Source organism: Peromyscus eremicus, chromosome 22, assembly GCF_949786415.1.
Source record: "Peromyscus eremicus chromosome 22, PerEre_H2_v1, whole genome shotgun sequence".
Lineage (NCBI taxonomy): Eukaryota > Metazoa > Chordata > Mammalia > Rodentia > Cricetidae > Peromyscus > Peromyscus eremicus.
In genome coordinates this window covers 7,275,978-7,293,904 of record NC_081437.1, presented here as the reverse complement: position 1 = coordinate 7,293,904, position 17,927 = coordinate 7,275,978, and the positions used below count along the sequence as shown (strand labels likewise).

The window sequence follows — 17,927 nt, the reverse complement described above, 5'->3', positions numbered from 1 at the left end:
GCTACTAGATTCAGAAGTGCAAACTATGACCTCAGGAGTGATGGCCCCAGAGCCACAGCCCCCAGATGTGAAGTTTGTTCAGGTGCCTCCAGAACCGTGTGCAGAAGTTACTAACCCATCGGAAAGAACTCTGAAACCAGAACATGAAGACACAGAGACCTTCAGATTGACAGTCTCTAAAGTCGATGATACCCAGGGAACTGTCATAGACCTGTATTCAGAAGTGAGATCTCTGGAGTTTAGTCTAGAACCAGGAGTGCAAGGTGAGAAATCAGAGTCCTTTGCCCAAAATTTGGAGTCTGCAGAAGTAATCACCGAACCACCCTTACAAGTTGTGGAACCTACAGGACTAACTGCAGGACCCAAACCACATATTAAAGATGTGATCCCAAGGCCACAGCTCCAAGAAGTAAAGTCTAGGCAAATGGATAGAGAATCACAGTTGCAAAATGAGAACTCTGTAAATGTAATACAACCGTCATCTGCAGGAGAGGTAGATCCTGAAAAGACAAAACCAGGAACGGATTGAGGGAACACAAATGTGAAATCTGTGGATTTAAATCTAGGCCCACAGCAGCCAAGTGTCAAATCAGAATTAATTTCAGGGCCAAAATTGCAAAGTGTCCAGTTTCCAATGTTATATCAAGGGCTACTTCTTCAAGGGGAAAACCCAGCAAATTTCATCTCAGGCCTCCCACATTATGGTGTGAAATCTCATGATGAAATTTCATGTTTCCTGGGGCCAGAAACCCCATCATCAGATTTTATCCTGGGGCCAAAGCTTCCAGAACCACAGCCACAACCACAACCACAACCTGGGAAGCCAGTAGACGTAAACATAAGACCATGCTTGCAACATGTGAGATTCTCTGATGCGATCCCAGAGCCCAAGCACCAAGATTTCAAATGTGTACAGTTCATGCCAGGTGTTGAGCTTCAAGATAGGAAGCCTCAGGGATTGATGCCAGAATCGTTTTTGCCATTAAGCCAAGAGACACAGGTTCAAGATAAGAAGCTTGTGTTGCCTCCGGAAGTATCAGAGTTTTGCAGCATGAAACGTCCAATCCCAGCCTCTGAACTACAACATCCAAGAGTGATAGCTAAGCAGGTCAATCCAGGACTGTGGCACCAAGATACCAAATTTTCTGGGTTGGCTTCTAGGCCGAAACTATCAGGGGTCAGATTAGGGGAGCAAACTCCAGGATCATTGTCTCATGGTATGAGTCCTATGACTCCAGAGTTAGGGATACATGATCCCAAATCAGCAAAGGCGACTCCAGGGCTACAAGACACAAGGCAGGTGAGTTTTAACTCGGGGCCATGGCTGCAGGATGTCAAATTTTTTGATGTAATTCCAGGAACTCAACCTCAAGGTGTGAAGACTTCAGAGTTAAACTCAGGACCGCAGTTAGAGTGTGTAAAAATATTTGAGTTGACCACACAGCCAGAGAGGCAAGGAATGAAGCCAGAGTTAATAGTAAAAGAGCCACCCTTTAAAGACATAAAATATGTCACAAGGAATCTAGTACCAAACTTTGAAGGCAAAATGTCTTATAAACTAGCATCTGAACTACAGATACCAAAAGCAGAATCAAAGAAACTGACTCCTGGGAAACACTTAGCAGGTGTAGATCATTCTGAGTTGATCAGAAGAACACAGGCACAAGGTGTAGAATCTTCTACATTGATCCACAGACAACATTTGGAACATATAAAACCTGTAGAGAAGATCATAGCCTCAAAGCAAGAAGAGTTAACGCCAGGGCCTCATTTGGAAGACAGGAAATCTATGGAGTTAAGGTCAAAGTCAGAGCTGGGGAAAGTCAAATCTATGCTGTCAACCCCGGGGATACAAGCAGGAGATAAGGAACGTGAGGAGTTGCCTCTGGGCTCCAACTTGAAAGGTTTAAAATATGAGTTACCACCTTCAGGACCACAGTTAGAAGACAGGAAACCTGCAGTCTTAACTCTAGGACAATGTCTAGAGAGGATAAAATCTACAGTGATATCCCCAAGTAGTTCCCAGTTAGATGGTATGAAATCTGTAAAGCTGATTCCAGGTTCAAGAATTCAAGATTTGAAAACTGTGGGGTTGGCCTGTTATGCACGTGTTCAAGATGTAAATGCCATGGGCTTAGAACTTGAACCAAAGAAGCAAGGGGAGAGTCCCGTGACTTTTGTACCAGGGATGCTGTTTCAAGACAAGCCTATGGAGGTGTTGCAAGGGCCTTATCTACAAGATGTAAAACCCAAGGAACTGACTTCACCGCCACAAACACAAGATAGCAAACGTGTGATTATCTCATGTCTGAAGCAGCAAAGTCTAAAACCTGTGAATAGAGCCAAAACACAAGGGATCCAAGGAGTAAAATTCATGGATTTAGTCTCAACACAACAGTATCAAGGGAGGGCACCCATGGATTTAACTCTTGAGCCCGGACAGGATGACCACATAAGCTCAACAGAGTGGAAAGGTGGGATGTTCAGCCACCTGAACAAACAGTTGGAGTCGGAAGATATGTTGTCTGTGGGGTCAGATCAAGAACCCAAACCTGCAGGTAGAAAACCCATAGAGCTCACCTCTAAAGTACAAAGTAAAGATGCACCCTCATTTGAATTGGCTCCTGAACCAGTTGTTCATAAGGTAAAAGCTCAAGAGGGCCAATATGGGCCACAGGTGCCGAGTATGAGACCTTGTCCATTGACGCCAGAATCACAGGTGTACCAAGTGAAAGACTTGGAGCCAATGTTAGAGCCACCGCTTCAAGATGGGAGAACTGTGGCACTAAATACTGAACCACAAATTGGAGGTACAAAATCTGTGCAGTGGATTCCAGTATCTGAGTTTCAAAGGGAGAAATGTATAGGGTCAAACTTTAGGTTACAGTCTCAGAGTGCCAGCCCTACAGAATTGAAGCCGTCTACACAACGGAGAGGTGTGAGGTCATCTGAGTTGACTGTCAGGTCAAAAATTCAAGGAGAAAAATCCGGAGAGTTTCATCTTGAGTCACAGTTACAGCAAGTAAAAACCTCTGCGTTAGCACTAGGGCTGCAGAAAACTAAAACTTTGAACAAAACTTCTGAGCCACAGCCTCAAGGGATCAAAACTGATCAGCTAAACAAAGAGACACAGGTAGAAAGATCCATCCAGTGGACACCAAGACCTGATATGTATGTGACATTTTTACAATTCAATAGTGGGTCACCATCTCCAGGTGTTGAATCTACAGAAGGGAAACCATCCATACAGCTGAGAGGTGGGAAGACATCAGAGATGGCTCTAGGGCCAAAACCTCAAGGAAAAAAATCCGTGGATTTTAACCTTGAGCCACAAGTACAGTGTGTGAAGACCCTTGAGTTGTCCCCAGGACCAGAGCTACAAGAAGGGGAAAACATCACATCAACCTCAGAGCTACAGTCTCAGTGTGTGAAAAGTGTGGCATTACTTCAGGGACCACAGCTTGAAAATACAAAATCTGATCTTTGGATACCACTGTCTATCAAGTTAATAGCTCTACACTGAGTCTTAGGTTACCACCTCAGGATGTCACAGCTAAAGAGTTAAAACCCTCAGTACAACTAGATGTGAAGACATCCGATCAGTTGACTACGAGGCTGAAGTCACAAGGTAAACAACCTTCAGGGTCAACCCAGGAACATCAGTCTCAGAGGTCCAAAAGTATTGATTTTAACTCTGAGCAACAGTTTAGAAATACGAAAGCATGTGACCCAAACTTAAGGTCAAAATCAATAATATAAAATTGATATTGAAACCCAGGTTTTGCTTAGAAGACAGGAGCTCTCCTGGATTAAACCCTGGAATACAGCCACAAGCAGTGAATCCCTTAGTGTCATCCCCAGGAACACAGCCTCAAACTGTGACACCTTCAGTGTTTAAACAAGAGTCACAGTCCTCAGAAGTGAAATATGGAGCAATAAGCCAAAGGCCACAATCACAAAACAATGTAGAGTTGAAATGTGGAAAATCTTCTGAGTTGGCACTTCAGACAAAGCCTCGAGGTATGAAATCTGAGAAGAGCTCCGGGTCCCAGTGGCAACGTGCAAAATGTTCTGACTTGACACCTGAAACAGAGTCCCCAAATATGAAATGTACTAAGTTAAGTTGCAGCTCACAGATGAAAGGTAAACCATGTATTGAGTTAGCTACGGGTACCAAAACTCAACGTGTCAAACTAGGCTGTAAACCTGGGCCACAGTGGCAAGGTATAAAATCTAACTCATTTCTGAGGACAAAGCCTCAAGAAATGGAAATGGAAGACTGGGAACCAGGCCCGCAGTTACAAGATCTGAAATCTTCAAGGACAATCATGGGTATAAAGGTCCATGATGTCATGTCTGTGGACTCTGGTCCTGGACCACACTTACAAGGTATTACCTCTGAAGTCATTACAGGGAAGAGGGTTCATGGTATGAAATCTGTAGAAATCAAACCTAGTTCAAAGTTACAAGGTAAGAAACATGATTTCACCCCAGGAAGATGTTCTTAGGTACAAAATCTGTAGAGCTGGACTCAGGCCCCCCTTTACAAGATTTGAAATATCCTGAGCTGATCATGGGCATGAAACTTCAAGGTGTGAACTCTATGGGACAACATGTCACAAGTATAAAATCTTCTGAGGTGGTAACACAGATAAAATCCCGAGGTGTAAAAGCAGTGGACCTCAATTCTGGACCACAGACACAAAATAAAAAGCCGTCTGAGTTGGCTCAAGGGAAAAGGCTCCTAGCTAAGGAGTCTGTAGAGTTTAATCAAGGCCCAAAGTTACAAGGTGTGACAGTGGAGTCCAAGCCCCCAAATGGGGAATCAGGGAAGTTAAACTCAGGCCCTCAGTTACAAGATGAGAAGTATTCTCAGTCAATTCTGGGGACAAAGCTTCAATATGGAAGATCTATGGAGGTCAGTCCTGGCCTATGCTCACAGGGTATGAAGTCTTCCGAAGTGATTTCAGAGGACAAACTTCAAAAAGGGAAACCCGTAGGCTTTGTGTATCAGCCACTGTGGCAAGATGTAAAATCTTTAAAAATGACATTTGGTAAGGCAGGGAACCTTTGCAGTTGGAAACCGCTCATTTACAGGACAGGAAATTAACTATGTTAACACCAGAATTACACCTTCAAGGTATGAAACCTGAGTCAGTCAACTGTGCATCAAAGTGGAAAGGTGTGAAATCTGAGCCCACATATATCTACACAATGAAGGATACAGGGATCAATCATGGTTCAGAATCACAGTTTGTGGGATTCTCTAAGCAGGCCTGACTCAAAGGTTTATAGAGTAGTGCCTTCTGAACTCAATGCCAGAAACCAGAAGCGAGATCGGAAGTCTCACAAATTAAGTCAAAAGCAACAACTTCAAAAAATAAAACAGATAGCGTTCAGGGATGAGCCACATTTGCAGCATATCAAGTCATCAGAATTATGTACAATTCTGAAATCTATGGAATTCAATTCAGAGCAACCGTTGCAAGATGTGATGTCCTCTGAGTTGGGCCTGGGAACAAGTCCTCAGTCTTTAGAGGGCAACCCTGGGCCACATTTGCAAGAGATAATACCTTTTGAGGGGCTCACAGAAACTAAGCTGCCAGATGAGCTGTCTCTAAAATTCAAGCATAAGCCTAGACTGCAAGGTAGGGCATCCTGTGGCCCGAGTGCAGGGCCACAGATTCACTGTAAAAATTTTATGGCATCCAACACCAGAACACAAAATGTAGAATTGTCTGAGTCGCACCCTGTTCCAGACCTTCAAAGTATAAAATCTAAGGTGTTCTGCCTGGGGCAGATCCACCTTTTAAGCACCCCTGAAGGCCACGGTGAGATTCGGTTGCATCTTGGTTTTAGACTGAGAACTGGGAAAAGACCTCAAGTCTCAAAGCATCGTGGGAGAAAAAGAGCAGATACATGGAAGAGCACTACATCACCATCACGAAGGAAAGCTAAAATCTATCCTCCAGCTTCCAAGAGTCCAACTACTCCAAGAGATTTCCAGGCCCGATCTTCCCAAAAAGTGCACAATAGAAAAAAGCAACGGGGGGCTGGAGAGATGGCTCAGTGGTTAAGAGCACTAGCTGCTCTTCCAGAGGTCCTGAGTTCAATTCCCAGCAACCACATGGTGGCTCACAACCATCTGTAACGAGATCTGGTGCCCTCTTCTGGCCTGCATGCATGCATGCAGACAGAACACTGTATACATAATAAATAAATCTTAAAAAAAAAAAAAAAAAAGAAAAAAAAGAAAAAAGCAACGGGGCAGCCATGGGGTAGTCCGCCAGACAGACGCCAAAGACTCTGAGCACCATGAATTCCGTCAGGTTCACTCTGTATCCGAGAGTGGCTTTGAAAGTAATCAGGAAGAAAAATGGTCGAAATCAAGCCTCAAAAAGACCTTTGACTTAAACTATCCATTGAAGGAAACCATCAAGGGACTTAAAACACAAAACACAAAGCTCTACAAAAATAGTGAAACCCCGGAAGAGAGTCCTTTTAGAATGATGTGTCCATCAAGAAGCAAGAGTATTGAAACCATTCAAACAAGCACTGTTTCTTCGAAGACACAACCTAAGAAATCCTCTCAGCCCAAGTTCATCCAGCTGCTTTTCCAGGGCCTAAGGCAGGCATTCCAAATAGCACATAGAATTGTGGCTTATACTGGACAGAAGCCTGAGGACAGGACAAGGCCAGACAATTTGAGGTCAACCAAATACTTGCACCCTAAACAAAAAGCCAAGGGTTATTGTTTAGCAGGAGATAGCAAAGAAGCCAGCACACCAGTTGCCCAGCCAAGGTCAGCAGGTGTGAAGCCTAAGCAAGAGGACAGATTGCAGGGAACAGGTGACCAATGTAGACAGACTCAACAGCCAAAACAAGTGAGCTCTCTCCAACCCAGACCTTGGCAATTGGAGACCATGGCTTCGGAAAGAGATGCCACTATCCATCTCTTTCAAACTTCCAACATTTGAGTGTAGTTCAAAATGTCAACGGCATTTTGGCAGAGCAAAGAAAAACTATGGTGATGAAATCTCCTATCTGGAGTCTAAGAACTGTTCTCATGTAGGAGCCAAATTTCAGGCCCAAGAGAGAATGGGACCTGACTCCCATTTGAAGAGATCCCTGAAGAGTCACTTTAAAGAGACACACACACCCAAGGAAGAACAACATGGCTTCTTAGGGAGAAGGCCCTCCATAATAAGCCTTTTGAAAGGACTAAGCGCATCCTTTGGGAGAGAATTCATGAAAGTCTCTCTGAGAAGAGATACCACAGTCCTTCTCAGAGAAGGCATAGCAGTCCCTCTGACAGAACCCTTAGACATCTCTCTGAGAGGAGTCATTGCAGTCCCTCCCCGAGACAGGATAGTAGTCCCTCTGTGAGAACCCTTCAAAATATCTCTGACTGGATCCATTACAGTCTCTTTAAGGGGATAGGTCGCATTCCTTCAGGGAGGAGCCGACCCAGTCCTGGGAGACGCCCTAGGAGTCCCTCTAGGAGGTCTCTTAGTCCTCAAGAGAGAAGAGGACGAGAGAGAAGAGGACACAGTCCCTCAAAAAGGTGCCATCTCAGTCCCATCCGGAGGACACGGTGCAGTCCTTCAGAAAGGAGCCATGGTAGTCTCTCTGAGAGGACCCCTTTCAGTCCCTCTGGCAGGAAAAGGCATAATTCTTCTGGGAGAGTCCACCACCTTCCCTCAGAGTCCAGGCTATACAGGTCTTCTTCCAGACTCCACCGCAGTCATTCTGAGAGAACTCACTACAGTCCCTCTGAGAATAGACACAGTTATTCTGAGAGGAGCCGGCAAGGTCACAACGAGGGACCCCATCACAGTACCAAGGAGAGGCTCAGGGGTAAGGAGAAGCCTGGACATAGCTATAAAGATTCAAGACTTATAAACTCCTAGGGACTTATGCCTCCTAGGGACCACACCAAAAAATCCAAAAGCTGGACAATTTTGGAGACATGAAGTTAGTAGATAAGGAGAGACCTGCCTCTATTAATTATAGCCTGCAAATCTTCACCTAGCTGCCCTTTCTGCTCAGCCACTGCCTGCACCCTCAGCAAAGAAAGAGCTTTCTGGAGGGGAGTGAGAATGGGTCTGTAATTTAAGATCAATAAAGGGGCAATAATCGAACTCTATTTGCATCCATAAGATCACTTGTGGGGTGGGTGGGACTAGGTGTGCAAACTGCCGGAACCCAAGGGTTGGGGTTCAGGAGGACCCCTCACTTAAATCTTCAGACTCCGCCCACTTGCTCCAACCCTCAGGCCCAGTGGCCTCCCTAATCCTCCTGCCGCCATGAGGGCAGGGTCTCAAAAGCATCAGGAGACGAGTCGTCATGTGACTTTCCCCGCTCCAGCGCCCTTGGAAGCTGCTAGGTGGAAGGAGATGTTCAGAACAGGGCTAGTCGCCTAGGAGACCACATCCGGGAGAGGCGAGGAGAGCGGAAGTGGCGTTGGTCTGGCCGGAGCCCTTGGGTGAAATTGTTAGGCGTGGAGGGGGAATGATGTCTTCCAGACTCAGTGCAGTCACCGCCGTGAGTTTCTTGGTGTGACCATTATACTTTAGAGATAGAACTGTCGAGCCGAGAACACCAGGGCCCTTGCTTTTGTCCCGAACTCGGAGTTGGTTTTATCAGAGCACATCGTAGGCCCCACTCTTTTATATCAGAGCCACTTGCTCCCCTTTCTCTCCCATTTTTAGTTTTACCTGTTCCCCATGTCCTCGGACTCAGTTCCTCGACAGATTGTAATTAGTTACCTTGCTTGAGCATCCCCAGTGCCTCCCGGTTCCTTTTCTTCTTATTTTTTCCCCTGTCTCCTTTTTCGATCCTTCCTCTAGGACAGGGCTTTGAGAATGGGCAAAGACGAAAGACGAAAGCTCCGGTATTGTCAGCCCGCCTTCACACTGTGGAAAAATAGGATGGCACACGTTTCCTAAGAAGCGTCACCCACCTTCCTTCCATTTGAAGTAGTTGCCCGTGAGAGCTTCCCGTCTAGGCACAAGGGGGAGTCATCTCTTTGTGGATGAGGTTCCAAGGTCCCTGGCACTCACTCGTGTGCTTGTGATTTGCTAGACCCCGAGACCCACAGCCTTTAAGCCACAGAGGAGCACCAGGATCGTGGGAGCTAAGAAGTAAGTGAGGTTTTCTGGGGACATTTTTGAAATTGTGTAGACAGTTCTGATAAAGATGTTTTGTGTTGGCACTTTGGAACATCATAGCATAGATATTCTGCCACATGTAGCAGATTTGACTCCAAGTTCCCTACGAATCCTATGTCCATCCTCCTCTATCTTAGCGAAGGACTCATGAACTTTGACCTGCACTGTGGTGACATCATTCTACTGCTGCTTAAAAGAGGTTCCTAAATGCCAAATGATAAGCTGCCAATACACTGACATGCTACCCTCAAAAAGCATCTCTTCAGCTGGGTGGTGGTGGCAAACGCCTTTAATCCCAGCACTCGGGAGGCAGAGGCAGGTGGATCTCTGTGAGTTCGAGTCCAGCCTGGTCTACAGTGAGGGAGTTCCAGGGCAGGCTCCAAAGTTGCATGGAGAAAACCTGTCTCAAATCCCCCTCCCCCCAAAAAAGCATCTCTTCTCCCTCCCACTACTCCAAGTCAGCCTGCCATTTAGCAACTTTCTAGAATACCATGTTCTCAGATTGTACCTGGGAATTTTGAACACTGGTTGGTGGATTTAACAGGTTACAACAGGTTACATCATAACACAAAACCTTTGCCATATTTACATTAAGCTACGCATCTTAAAGCAGCTTCCCTGGAGATGCACAAAGAGTGTCCTTAGTCTTCCACTCTTTGAATGGGGGCACATAGAACCATCTAAAGAACCAGCTTGAGAATACTCTAGAACCCTGCTACTCAGTGTGGGCCATGAGCTGGGAACTTGTTGGAAATACAAAATCCTACATGCAAGTGCTCCAGCACCCTGGGTAATGAGAATCTGCATTCCTAGCAGGCAAAGCATCACTGGCCAGCCCCAGTCAGGAACAACTGGGTCTAGAGCAGCGGAGGGGTCACGTGCATGGGCATGTGGGAAGCCTGGGAAGGGGCCAGGCAGCAGGAATGAGGACAGGTTCTCTACTTACATCACACTGCTGCAGAATAGGATTTCAAGGTTGTTACTTTCGTTTATGCTGCATTGAACTCTGTGAAGCTGTGGTACTGTGCCTGTCTAGAACACCTGATGGTCTAATAAAGAACTGAATGGCCAATAGCAGGCAGAATATATAGGAGAAGTCTGGGAGGAGAAAAGAAGGAGCCAGAGAAGGAGGAGGACTCCAGGGGCCAGCCACCCAGCTACACAGCAAGCCACAGAGTAAGATTTACACAAGAAAGAAAACAGGAAAAGCCCAGAGGCAAAAGGTAGATGGGATCAGTTAAGTTGAGGAAAGCTGGCTAGAAACAAGCCAAGCTAAGGCCTAGCATTTGTAATTAAGAAGAAAAAAAAAAAAAGAATAAGCCTCTATGTGAATTATTTGGGAATTGGTGGCTGCACCCCAGAAGAATAAATAAGAAAAACAAACCAACGACATCACAGACTTCCAATGAGTCACTGCAGAGTGAACCCACAGCCGCTGTAGACATCACAGACTTTCCCCCAAATCTGTCAGGGCAGAAATAAACCCTCAGCACGTGTTGGCTTACTCACCTCCAGCCAGCTCTCCCACCTCTGCTCACTTCCCTACTTCTTCACGCTTCAAAATAAACCCATGTAAAAACAGAACCAATCCCATCAGCCCTCCATACCCCTCTCCATCTCTGCACTTGTTATGGACACCAAGCTTCTGGCTCGACTTCAGTCAATTCTCCCAATAACTTGGAAGCAAGTGGTTTGCTGCTGCCACTTTAAAAACTAAAAACTGAAAAAGCCAAACAAGGCTTGCACAAGTAATTGTCAAGGTCACCCAGCAAGTGACTTATCAAGTTGATTGGGGAGTGGGGGAGTACACAGCCATGTGTATGTATGTGAAGGTCAGAGGTCAAACTCAGGCATTTTCTTCTAATTGCACTCTATCTTTTTCACTTATTTATGGTTGTTTGTCTTAAAGACAGAGTAACTGACTGGCCTGGAACTCTGCTATGTAGACCAGGCTGGCCTTGAACTCTCACAGAGATCTGCCTGCCATCACACCCAACTGTTTTTTAGGTCTCCACCGCTGTTTCAGTTAGACTGCACAGCTGGCACCTTCAGTTACACTGCACTCTTGGCACCTGTCCACCTCCAGACCACCCCGCAGCACTACAGTCACAGATGCGCGCCTCCATGCCTAGTTTTCACGTGGGTGCTGGGAACAGAACTCAGGACCCCATGCTTGCAGAGCAAGCACTTTACCCCTGAGTAGCTCCTGGCTCTGGGGCTGAGCTTTGGTGAGGTGATCACAGGGGAGCAGTACAGTGGCTAGAGCGCCTCCTACAGGCCAGCACCATGTGCACACTCAATCCGGCCAGCAAGGTGTGCTGCCCGGTGCACTCTGCAGATTAAAAACTGCAACAACCTCTCCAATGTCACACACATGGGGATATGTGTGGACTTGAACTCACAATCCACGCCCTGACTCCTGCTCTCAAACATTGGTCATATTAATTAACAAAGCATAGCTCCCTGCTTTTCTCTTCAGAAACCTTTCACTTTTATGAAATAATGAGCTAGAACCCTTTATCATTTCACTGTTCTTTGCTAAATCTAGAATCTACCAAAGAGACAGATTTCTGTTTTCTAAGTTATTTTAATGAAAAATTTCTCCTAAGACATTAGCGCTCATATAAAAGAAAAAGAGGAAACAAAATTCTCATTTGTCCATTGACTGAATATGAGCCTACAAATGTCAGCCTGAGTTTCTTTCTAGTATTTACTGTGTGAGAGCCATACACCATGTAAGGCATTTTATCTCTCCGCTGCCACTTGACATTTGATACAAAATTTTTCTTTTTCTTTTTTCCATATGTTCTTACCAGATTCAAACTGTTTGCCTGGGCCTGTGGACTACAGCCTATTGGACATTCCCATGCAGTCAGACAGGCCATTTCTGTGTGTGGTCACTGTTGGTGACAGGAGCATAAATAATACCAAGGACAGATCTCTGTACCTGAAGATTTCTCATGCTGAAGCTTCCTGTGGGTTAAAATCTCAAGAACAAAATTGTGGAGTCAAAGGGAATAATCGTTTTAGGACTCCAGTGAGTTAGATATACTCCAAAAGGGTGCAGTAGGTGAGATGCCCACCAGGAGTACATAGAGATACTCATTTTACTATATAAAAGGGCAGTAGGTTAGACACCCACCAGGAGTACATGGAGATACTCATTTTACCATATAAAAGGGCAGTAGGATAGACACCCACCAGGAGTACATGGAGATACTCATTTTACCATATAAAAGGGCAGTAGGTTAGACACCCACCAGGAGTACATGGAGATACTCATTTTACCATATAAAAGGGCAGTAGGTTAGACACCCACCAGGAGTATGTGGATATATTCATTTTATTCTGTATTACCATCACTGGATGAAAATCTCTGAAAACTGTTCTACAAAAGGTATTTTTTAACGGTATCATTGAAATTAAACCTCACCATTTCCTTAAACATTTCCAAATGTTTGTGAACTGAATATACTTCCTTTCCAAGAAATTAACATTTTTCTTAATGTACATTGACCTCATTTCCCCCCAACGTGAAAGTTTTATTGCTCATTATAAACTAACACGTTGCTAGCTCCTCCGAGTGCCAGCCTGCAACACCACTTGAAAAAGCATCTAGGTGCCGGGCTGAGAAGGTAGCTAACAGGAAGATCCTCCAATGAACAGAAGTGGCCGGGAGGAAGGGGAGAGGTGGGAAGGTTCAGAGACGGCTGCAAAGGGAGGGCACTGTGCCCTTTCCTCCTTCACCTGCTGCTGTGGGCCACCTGCCATCAGCATGGCCCAACTGCAACAGAGCAGGGCCAGCTCAGTGCGAGCCAGGGACCATGTGAGCACCTCAGGGCAGGGGTCTTCGCTGCAGGGGAGGGGGCAGGCAGGATCTTCCACATTCTAGGGGAAACTGACTGTTCAGATGATGGACACGGGAAAGTATACGCCTGGCAGTCAGAGCTTCCCGAGGAACCAACTAGTGGCAGGAGGAGAGTGATGGGGTGAGCACCCCCCCATGGCCCAGTTCCAGCAAGAGCTCCATTTTAGTGTTAGCCTCTCCCACCAGTACACATCAGTCAGACGCCAGTATTTCGAGGGAAGCACAGCCAACAGGAACAAACCAGGACACCTGAAAAGAGCACGCAGCATGAGATGACCTGACCCAATGACGAAGAGTTAAAGGGTCAGGCTCACAAATGTCTACCTCAGGGGGTAGGAGAGAAATGGAAGGAAGGAATGAGATGCCCTAGGGAGCCTCACTACATGGAAGAAGATTAGTGAGGGGATCACACTTGGGGACCCTCTCCCAGAGAAGAAAAGGGGAGCGGGTGTGTGAAAGAGGCTAGGAAACACCTGGTGAGGTAAGAAGCAAGAAATTTCAAAACCAGGTGAAGAACCAGCGGTTAGTGGAGCTCCATGAGGCTGAAGGCTGGACATCAGCAGACATGGCCACACACCCTGTCAGCTGCCCCTCAGGGAGAGCAGATGGCACTAAATGGCATGGGTTCCCAGGGCCTCCGGTGGCCGCCTCTCACCAAGAGCTGGCCATAAGGGACAGAGGGGGGTTGGCAGCAGAGTGGAGCTAAGGGTTTTGGTTTGTTTCTACGGATATAATTACTTACACATACTTGGAAAACAATGCTAACTTTCAATGCTAGCTAGAACAAGAGTAAATGTGCCCTGTGATATTTTCCTGTTTGTACTGTGATACATTAAAGGGACCAATCTACTCCCTGGCAATTGTAAGGGGAGGTCCATCAGCTTTTTTCTCTGAGACTGGTCTAACAGTCTACACTGAAGAGTTCCTCAGTCTAGACACTCTTCATGGGTCTTGACACCCTTCCGGACCTAATGAGAGTTTGGAACATCCTCCCAATTACGTATTTACCCATATACACAATTTTTATCTTGGTATTTAATTTCATAATCTCCTAGAGCTTTCTTTAGAAATTCTGATTTGTTCTCTAGGGCTTGGTGTTCCAGTGCTGTCTCTTAATGTTACATACGAGCAGATGTATGCCTCATTTGACTTTGAAATATGAGTGTGTGTGTGTGTGTGTGTGTGTGTGTATGTGTGTATGTATGTGTGTGCATGCGTCCGTGTGTGTGTGTGGGGGGGTGTACACGCATATGCCACAGCATAAACGAGGAGTCATTTCTCTTCTTCCACACTGTGGGTTCCAGGGGTTGAACTCAGCTCCTCAGCCTTGCTGGCAGGCACCTTCACCCATTGAACCATCTTGCTGGCCCCACTCGTCTCTCTTGGAGGTTTAGTATCTTTCTGTGAACTCCGATTTTCTCCCCAGTGCCGGCGACTGCACTCAGGACCTCACACACAAACACACCATTTTCTACAGACCCAGCCCCTCCTATATTCTTGGTATATCCCTGTTGTTCCTGGGCATCCGAACCCCTGACAGTGTCCAAAGGAAAGCCGCTGGCATGACTAGTTGAGGGTCTCCGGCTTCCCCTCAAGGTACCTCTGCACACGTCCCCTCTGCTATTTCCCCCAGCCTCCAGGGAGGTGTTGGATCTGTTCTGGAGAGTTTCGAGAGCCACACCACACTCTTACAGCCAGGCTTACAGCTGTTTTCCCCATGAAAGGGAGTATACCACTGTGGTGAAATAAAGTTTCTCCCAAATTCATGTCCACCCTGGGCCCCAGAATATGAGTGTTTGGGGGGAAACAGGGTCTTTGTAGATATAATTAGTGATGATGAGGTCATATGGACCAAGGTGTTCCCTCAGCCCAGTAGCTAGGACTGGAAGTCATTGATTCCTTCCATGTAAGAGGAAAAAACTCAGACAGAGAGGAGAGAATACAGACATGACTGAGTTTGAAGCCTCGGTACCACAAGAGGAAGGTCCAGGACCACTAGAAACTACAAGGACCTCCCCCCAGAATCCCAGGAACATGACAACTTAACACTCTGATTTTGGACTTCTGGATTCCAGAGCTGAACTACAACGACAAGAAGAAACTTCCACAGAACACCAAGTTTGTTGAAATTTGTTACAGCAGCTCTGAGAAGAACCAAAACAATGTGTAAAACATTCAAATAAGCTCTTCCCAGGCACTCACCTGGCCAGGCCTGGCTTCAGTGCAGGAAGTCACAAAACAATGTCACCCTCATAGCCTGTCCCCCCTTGGCTGGTGACCTTACACTTCACTCACTGATCAGAAGTACTTCTCCATGTGCAGAAGTTTTAAATGATAAATCTCTTCATCTTCTATGATTTCATGATTATATGTCTTTTCCCCCACCCCCAAGCTCATAAAAATATCTACCAAATTTTTCTTTAATGCTTTTACGGTTTTACCTGTTTGACGATGGTGACAACTATTTTAAATGCACTTGCATGCACCAGGCCCCAGGCCACACCCATTACGTGTACTAACACATTTGATCCTCACAACTGTCCCTTCTGGGAGGCGGCTGCCATTTCATCCCTGTCTTATGAACTGAGGCAGGAAGTGGTTAACTAACCTGCCCAAGGTCACATGGCTAGTGAGTCAGAGAGAGGCGGGACAAACTCAGGCTGCCTAATTCCCAAGTCTACACTTACCTACAGTAGCATTCTGTTTAGAATTCCAATTTAAATATTTTGTCCATCTGAACTTATTTTGGCTTATGGATGGATGCAGAACTTCACTTTTTGGACTTAATGTCTGGCTAACAACTTGGTACGTACTGAATATTCTATTCTTACAACAAAGATTTTAAAATGTGTCACTATTATGAACTACATTCTCATCCTTACTTGAATGTGCTCGTGAATTCTGCACTCAGTTCCCCTTCATTCCTACAGCAGAACTTTCTAAGCATTCTCCCCTGTTCCTTGTTTTCTGGGAGACAAAGTACTTGGCGTATATTTAGTCCATTTGGGGTTCATTTGGTGCATCATTAGACAATCTAAATAAACATTTGAAGCCTGATGCTTAAGAGACTTTAAAATGAGAATGATGTAGCTTATGGTGATAAATATGGGACAGAGAAATAAAATAAAATTATCTAAATACATCGAAATCACATTCTAGCTTTTGCCAAGATGGTGCTGATAGAAGTTACAGAAGGCGTTTCAGTCAGCTCCAGTCAGTTTACAGGCTTAGATAAGGAAACAACAGACTATCTTAATCCCATAAGGCCTCCTAAAAAACGTAAGGAGAGATTTAGGGGACCCCTAAAAGCTGCCAACCTTATGAAATTGACTTACCTTCAGACTATGATAAACGGCACAGATTCTAACCCCTCCCTTCTAGGGAGAAACCTGCTGTTACTTCATTCGGGGTCTTACAAAGAGATCATCACACTACAAGACCTCCTGAGAGTGTAAACTAGAGCTAATGAAGTTCACTATGTTCTCCATAGTAGCAGCAGTGTCCTGCTACAAACAGCCTTTTTTGCTAAAACTACTGGAATCTAAGGGCTAACTTGAGCTGTAAACCTTCAAAACTGCCCTGTAGCTAACTAGGAGCTCTGCTCCAGCAGCCCTCATTTAAATAATAATGCAGGCCTCACATGCCGGATAGTACCAGTTAAAATAATAATGGCAACTCCCAACTTGTCTATTGCTGTATTTAAAAAAAAGTGTCTCTTTCTCTCTCTTTCTTCTTTTGGGTTGACTGTTAAGTTCTTGGTAATTTACAAAAATCTTGGCCAAGTACAAGAACTTCAGTTAACCCATTGCAAGAAAACAGGCCCTGGTGAGGGACGCCCTTAGACCTGTATGGATTCATCAGCATCTGCCTTCTTCTCTCTGAACCTAACTGTCTGCTCTCTGCATCTCAGCTCACTTCAGTCTGTCTCCACCCCTCCCCTCCCCTCTCCATTTCTGGTGGCTGTCTGGCTTGATACAGATTGGACAAACCGGCTGCAGCTGCTACAACAACAAAACATTTCTCCTCCGTTTTAGTTGTTTTTTTTTTTTTTTTTTTAACCATGCTTATCTCATTTCATGATACACCTTAAAGGATTTATTAAATTGTCATTTTCCTTATATACCATATTTTTAAATAAGAGCTGTTTCTATATTAAAATAACTTCACCACAAGCTTCATATTTTTAAGGCTAACCGGACAGGTATAAAACCTAAGTTCTAAGTTTACAAAGACAACTTATAAATTGTTAAGAATAAGTTTACTTTTATACTTACCTGGCAGGGGAGATACCATGATCACGAAGGTGGTTTTCCCAGGGCGAGGCTTATCCATTGCACTCCGGATGTGCTGACCCCTGCGATTTCCCCAAATAGGGAAACTCGACTGCATAATTTGTGGTAGTGGGGGACTGCGTTCGCGCTCTCCCCTGAAATAAAAAGAAAAAAAAAAAAGTTTACTTTAATTAAAGATAATTAAGAAATAAAACTTATTGATTGATTGGCCAACCTAAACTGTAAACTGTTAAGGATAAGTTGTACCAAAGCTATAAGCTAATAGAGATAATTATTAGGATACAAATTAAAACTTGATTATCTCATGAATGATCAAATTCTGAAATGTATACAAAATCATATTTATATACATGCTAAGTATGCTAAGTTTCATATAACCAATTCATTACTTAGCCCCCTAACATTTAAAATGTTTAAGCTTTGGACAAAACTGCCATATCCCTTATTGCCAGGGTTTTGTCCAAACTATGCTTTGAGATCATTTAGATTATATTTCCATTTACCAGGTTTAAAGATAATTTGCCTTACTATCCAATTTTAAGTAAAAGATAGCTCACCTAACAGATTTCAAAATGACCTTTTACTGTTCCTTTATTA

General features: G+C 44.9%; 1 protein-coding gene and 1 non-coding gene across 2 annotated transcripts; both read left to right on the top strand.

The window, feature by feature from the left end:
* The first annotated feature begins 524 nt into the window (after positions 1–524).
* Positions 525–12,615, top strand: LOC131897710 (uncharacterized). The gene is made up of 3 exons (XM_059248706.1): positions 525–7,857; positions 8,850–9,143; positions 11,987–12,615. The coding sequence occupies exon 1, from the start codon at positions 635–637 to the stop codon at positions 3,521–3,523; it is 2,889 nt and encodes a 962-aa protein (XP_059104689.1). The 5' UTR covers positions 525–634; the 3' UTR covers positions 3,524–7,857; positions 8,850–9,143; positions 11,987–12,615.
* A 4,689-nt stretch (positions 12,616–17,304) lies between these two features.
* LOC131897784 (U1 spliceosomal RNA) lies at positions 17,305–17,467 on the top strand. The gene has a single exon (XR_009375802.1). It is a non-coding gene; the product is annotated as a U1 spliceosomal RNA (small nuclear RNA).
* The last annotated feature ends 460 nt before the right edge of the window (positions 17,468–17,927 follow it).

Coding starts and splice junctions, on each gene's coding strand:
- LOC131897710 (XM_059248706.1), top strand. CDS start 635: ATGTTATATCAAGGGCTACTTCTTCAAGGGGAAAACCCAGCAAATTTC.